This window comes from Castanea sativa, chromosome 2 (assembly GCF_040712315.1).
Source record: "Castanea sativa cultivar Marrone di Chiusa Pesio chromosome 2, ASM4071231v1".
In the NCBI taxonomy this organism is placed as follows: domain Eukaryota; kingdom Viridiplantae; phylum Streptophyta; class Magnoliopsida; order Fagales; family Fagaceae; genus Castanea; species Castanea sativa.
The window spans coordinates 43,488,414-43,494,456 of NC_134014.1; the positions used below are offsets into that span (position 1 = coordinate 43,488,414).

Genomic DNA, 6,043 nt, shown 5'->3' on the forward strand with positions numbered 1-6,043 from the left:
AGACATGGACGAGCTTAAGGGCCTCATGACCGCGAGAGGCGCGAGAGTGGCTAATAAGGGAACGAGGGGGTCCCAAGTTCCCCCTGCCTTGCCACCACCCCCTCCTCCAGCTGAGCCCAAACCTCCCACTGACGATTCTAAGAAGAAAAGAAAGGTGGATGCCAAGGGGGCTGGTGGCGAAAAGCCAAAGAAGCTGAAACAGCAGCCATCGCCGGCCTAGCAGCAGAAGCTGGACAAGGGCAAAAGGCGCGCCCGCTCAGTTGAGAGTGGGGAGATTAGGGACGTGGCCGAGGTGCGCCGAGCACCAGCTACCTGGTCTCCTGACTTGAGGCTGGACGACGCACCAATTCCCTGCCACTCCAGCATTAGGGTAGTCCAACAAGGCCACGCCCACCATTTGGCCGAGGTATTGGAGCGTCCTCTTCTGCTGCCCAAGGACATGGAAACCTTGGAGAAGATGGGTCAGCCTCAGCTGTTCCTTTCATTAAAAAGGGGTTTAGCTCTGGTAAGTTCCACCTCGCACTCGTACTTTGTATTTATTTGTAAACACTTTACCGTAATTAACCTCCTGACATCTTTGCAGTCCATCCAAGAAGTTTTCGCGGCCGAGAAGTTCGTGGAGGATTCTCGGAAGCGCGCTGGGATGGAGCAAGAGCTAAGGCAAGAGGCAGAAAGGTCCCTAAGCCAGGCCCTAGCAGAGAATGGGAAGATCACGTCACAGCTGGCCGACTTGAAAAGAGAGAGAGATGGTGACAAGGCCAGCTTGAAGATGATGGAAACCCAAGTGGAGGGGCAGCGTAAGCTTCTCCGCCAAAAGGATGACGAGCTCGCCCAAGTCCAACAGGCACGCTCTGACTTGGAAAAGGAGCTTACGCGGGCGAAGGAGGAGGCTCACGCCCACAAGCACGCACTGGAGGCCGCGAAGAAGACCAGCTATCAGGAGGGGGTGACTAGAACGCAAGAACAGCTGACAGAGGCTTTTGCGGCCTTCTACCGAGAGTACTGTCAGCAGGTCTGGGGAGAGGCCATGAACGCAGCAGGGGTTCCTCAAGCTTCCGAGCTAAGGAAGCCCGAGAACATTTGGCTTCCCCTAGACATACAGGAAATTGAAGACCCTCATGTTGCTGCCTCTCTTGCCCTTCCTCCTGTGGTGCAAGAACTTGTTCCTGATCCTACAGAACCTGAAGGTTCCCATAAAGAGAAGGACGAGTGTGGTGGTGCCGAGAAGGAGCAGATTCAAAACGTGGAGCCCCTCATTCCTTCAACAGATAAAGGGAAACAAGCCTTGTCCACCTTTGAGCTGGAACTGAAGAGCACTGAGGCTGGCAGCAGCTCCCTCCAAGACCCCCCTTCCCTAATTTAGGGCCTAGTATAGGAACTTTCTATACTCCCTTTTTTTTATGTATATAATTAATAAAGAATAGTTCCATCCAACTTTCATTCATGTTGTTTTTGCTTTACTTTATTCTTTTTGTGCTTTTCGTAGAAGTTCTCATTAATACATAGTTTAAAGAAGAACAAAACAGACAAGTCTGACCCCAGGAGTCGCACAATTATAACCTCCAGAGATTAACTTAATCTCTTTGTGCTTTGCAAAGTAGAGTACTTAAGAACCTGACAGAGATTAACTTAGTTTGGATTTTAAACAATGCCTTAGTTAAAAAACTAATTTAATGGTTTGAACTTTTGTAATTTGAGGTATTACTTTCAGTAGGATGTAAGGTCCGAGGACCATTCCTTACAAAAATTTGTTCAACACTTAAAGACATAGAACTCAAGATCAAATTAACGAATGGTAAGATACTGATTTCCACAAAACGTGTGATAAGAATAAGAACAGTGACAAGATATTAAGAATAGTAACTTCAAATGTTAATTTCCTTAAAGTAGGAGGTCTAAGGACCCGGCATAACTAAGGTTCTGTTTCACAAATGATAAGATATCAATTTCCACAAGGTTTGTGGTCCGAGGACTACACTTAACCAAGTTTCTGTTTGATTCTTAAGAGTGGTAAGTTCAAATGTTAATTTCCCCAAAGTAGAAGGTCCGAGGACCCGGCATAACTAAGGTTCTGTTTAACAAATGATAAGATATCAATTTTCACAAGGTTTGTGGTCCGAGGACTACACTTAACCAAGTTTCTGTTTGACTCTTAAGAATAGTAAGTTCAAATATTAATTTCCCCAAAGTAGAAGGTCCGAGGACCCGGCATAACTAAGGTTCTGTTTAACAAATGATAAGATATCAATTTCCACAAGGTTTGTGGTCCGAGAACTACACTTAACCAAGTTTCTGTTTGATTCTTAAGGGTAGTAAGTTCAAATGTTAATTTCCCCAAAATAGAAGGTCCGAGGACCCGGCATAACTAAGGTTCTGTTTAACAAATGATAAGATATCAATTTTCACAAGGTTTGTGGTCCGAGGACTACACTTAACCAAGTTTCTGTTTGACTCTTAAGGGTAGTAAGTTCAAATGTTAATTTCTCCAAAGTAGAAGGTCCGAGGACCCGGCATAACTAAGGTTCTGTTTAACAAATGATAAGATATCAATTTCCACAAGGTTTGTGGTCCGAGGACTACACTTAACCAAGTTTCTGTTTGATTCTTAAGGGTAGTAAGTTCAAATGTTAATTTCCCCAAAGTAGAAGGTCCGAGGACCCGGCATAACTAAGGTTCTGTTTAACAAATGATAAGATATCAATTTCCACAAGGTTTGTGGTCTGAGGACTACACTTAACCAAGTTTCTATTTGACTCTTAAGGGTAGTAAGTTCAAATGTTAATTTCCCCAAAGTAGAAGGTCCGAGGACCCGGCATAACTAAGGTTCTGTTTAACAAATGATAAGATATCAATTTCCACAAGGTTTGTGGTCTGAGGACTACACTTAACCAAGTTTCTGTTTGACTCTTAAGGGTAGTAAGTTCAAATGTTAATTTCCCCAAAGTAGAAGGTCCGAGGACCCGGCATAACTAAGGTTCTGTTTAACAAATGATAAGATATCAATTTCCACAAGGTTTGTGGTCCGAGGACTACCCTTAACCAAGTTTCTGTTTGATTCTTAAGTGTAGTAAGTTCAAATGTTAATTTCCCCCAAAGTAGAAGGTCCGAGGACCCGGCATAACTAAGGTTTTGTTTAACAAATGATAAGATATCAATTTTCACAAGGTTTGTGGTCCGAGGACTACACTTAACCAAGTTTCTGTTTGACTCTTAAGGGTAGTAAGTTCAAATGTTAATTTCTCCAAAGTAGAAGGTCCGAGGACTCGGCATAACTAAGGTTCTGTTTAACAAATGATAAGATATCAATTTCCACAAGGTTTGTGGTCCGAGGACTACACTTAACCAAGTTTTTGTTTGACTCTTAAGGGTAGTAAGTTCAAATGTTAATTTCCCCAAAGTAGAAGGTCCGAGGACCCGGCATAACTAAGGTTCTGTTTAACAAATGATAAGATATCAATTTCCACAAGGTTTGTGGTCCGAGGACTACCCTTAACCAAGTTTCTGTTTGACTCTTAAGGGTAGTAAGTTCAAATGTTAATTTCCCCCAAAGTAGAAGGTCCGAGGACCCGGCATAACTAAGGTTCTGTTTAACAAATGATAAGATATCAATTTTCACAAGGTTTGTGGTCCGAGGACTACACTTAACCAAGTTTCTGTTTGACTCTTAAGGGTAGTAAGTTCAAATGTTAATTTCTCCAAAGTAGAAGGTCCGAGGACCCGGCATAACTAAAGTTCTGTTTAACAAATGATAAGATATCAATTTCCACAAGGTTTGTGGTCCGAGGACTACACTTAACCAAGTTTCTGTTTAACTCTTAAGGGTAGTAAGTTCAAATGTTAATTTCCCCAAAGTAGAAGATCCGAGGACCCGGCATAACTAAGGTTCTGTTTAACAAATGATAAGATATCAATTTCCACAAGGTTTGTGGTCCGAGGACTACACTTAACCAAGTTTCTGTTTGATTCTTAAGGGTAGTAAGTTTAAATGTTAATTTCCCCAAAGTAGAAGGTCCGAGGACCCGGCATAACTAAGGTTCTGTTTAACAAATGATAAGATATCAATTTCCACAAGGTTTGTGGTCCGAGGACTACACTTAACTAAGTTTCTGTTTGACTCTTAAGGGTAGTAAGTTCAAATGTTAATTTTCCCAAAGTAGAAGATCCGAGGACCCGGCACAACTAAGGTTCTGTTTAACAAATGATAAGATATCAATTTCCACAAGGTTTGTGGTCCGAGGACTACACTTAACCAAGTTTCTGTTTGATTCTTAAGGGTAGTAAGTTTAAATGTTAATTTCCCCAAAGTAGAAGGTCCGAGGACCCGGCATAACTAAGGTTCTGTTTAACAAATGATAAGATATCAATTTCCACAAGGTTTGTGGTCCGAGGACTACACTTAACCAAGTTTCTGTTTGACTCTTAAGAATAGTAACTGCAAGCCCCAGAGGTACTTATAACTTTGAAGTGTTAACTAACAAAAGCACATTTTATTAATAATAATACCTTCTAAGGTTATTTACATTCCATGGGCGTGGTACAATTCTTTCATCTAGGTCAGCTAGCCGATATGACCCTATGCCAGCTACTAAAACAATGCGATAGGGGCCTTCCCAGTTTGGTCCTAGCTTACCCCAAGCTGGGTTCTTAGAAGTGCCCACTACTTTTCTTAATACAAGATCTCCAAGTGCGAGTGGCCTTAGCTTCACGTGAGCATCATATCCCCGTTTTAGTTTCTGTTGATAATAAGTCATTTAGACCATAGCTGCCTCGCGTCGTTCCTCAAGTAAATCAAGACCTTTCTCCAAGAGTCCATCGTTATTCTCCAGGCGAAAAGAACTCGTCTTCAGGGTAGGGAAACCAGATTCCAAAGGTATAACCGCCTCGGCTCCATAAGTCATAGAGAATGGTGTTTCTCCCGTGGACCTGCGCGGTGTAGTCCGATACGTCCACAGAACATGTGGGAGTTCTTCTACCCATCTGCCTTTCGCATCGTCCAACCTTTTCTTGAGCCCACTAACTATGACCTTGTTAACGACCTCGGCTTGCCCGTTTCCCTGAGGATAAGCTGGGGTGGAGTATCTATTTATGATGCCCATGTCACCACAGTATTTCCTAAAAGCCTTGCTGTCGAATTGGACGCCATTGTCTGAGATAAGTGTGTGTGGTATACCGAATCTAGTGACGATGTTTTTCCAGACAAATTTCTTGGAATTAGCGTCCCTGATATTTGCTAAGGGCTCGACCTCAACCCATTTAGTGAAATAGTCTGTCCCTACGAGAAGCCATCTTTTGTTTCCTGCAGCTCTCAGAAATGGCCCCACTATGTCCAATCCCCACTGCGCAAAAGGCCAAGGACTGGAGAGAGGGTTAAGAACCCCTCCAGGTTGATGAATATTAGGGGCGAACCTCTGGCATTGATCACATTTTCTGGCATAGTCCTGAGCCTCTCTCTGTATATTGGGCCACCAATAACCCTGAGTCAGGGCTCTATGGGCTAAGGACCTTCCCCTGGTGTGGCTTCCACAAATCCCCTCATGCAGTTCCTTCAGAAGTGCTTCCGTTGATTCAGGGTGCACACACAACAAGTACGGTCCTAAGAAGGATCGTTTGTACAGTTTCTGGTCCTCAAACAACCAGAAACGTGGCGCCTTTCGACGTATCTTATCTGCTTCAGACTTGTCCTCAGGAAGGATATTGTTCTTAAGAAAAGATACGACCGGGTCCATCCAACTAGGTCCAAGCCTTATTAGATGGATGCGAGCCGCATTGACAGCGGTAAGAGTTGGCTCTAGCAAATCCTCCACAAGGATAATCCTGGGCAAACCCTGAGCCGAGGACGTTGCTAACGTAGCCAAAGAATCGGCATGGGTGTTTCCACTCCTAGAGATGTGAGCTAAGACGAAGGAGTCAAATTCAGCTTACTGACGCTTGACCTGGGCCAAATATTCCTACATTCTTGGGTCCCTAGCCTCCATGGTCCCCGTGACCTGGCCGACCACTAACTGAGAGTCCGAGAACGCACGGACTTCCTTTCCACCCATCT

The 6,043-nt window shown here is 43.8% G+C and overlaps 1 protein-coding gene across 1 annotated transcript; it reads left to right on the forward strand.

Annotated features, from left to right (window-relative positions):
• The first annotated feature begins 404 nt into the window (after positions 1 to 404).
• Positions 405 to 1,573, forward strand: LOC142625377 (uncharacterized). The gene is made up of 3 exons (XM_075799049.1): positions 405 to 505; positions 584 to 1,042; positions 1,487 to 1,573. The coding sequence occupies exons 1-3, from the start codon at positions 440 to 442 to the stop codon at positions 1,571 to 1,573; spliced, it is 612 nt and encodes a 203-aa protein (XP_075655164.1). The 5' UTR covers positions 405 to 439.
• The last annotated feature ends 4,470 nt before the right edge of the window (positions 1,574 to 6,043 follow it).

Bases quoted from the DNA above. Each gene is read 5' to 3' on its own strand.
- LOC142625377 (XM_075799049.1), top strand. From the start codon at position 440: ATGGAAACCTTGGAGAAGATGGGTCAGCCTCAGCTGTTCCTTTCATTA. The intron at 506-583 runs GTAAGTTCCACC...ACATCTTTGCAG, and splicing joins TAAAAAGGGGTTTAGCTCTG to TCCATCCAAGAAGTTTTCGC. The intron at 1,043-1,486 runs GTTCCTCAAGCT...TGCTTTTCGTAG, and splicing joins AGGCCATGAACGCAGCAGGG to AAGTTCTCATTAATACATAG.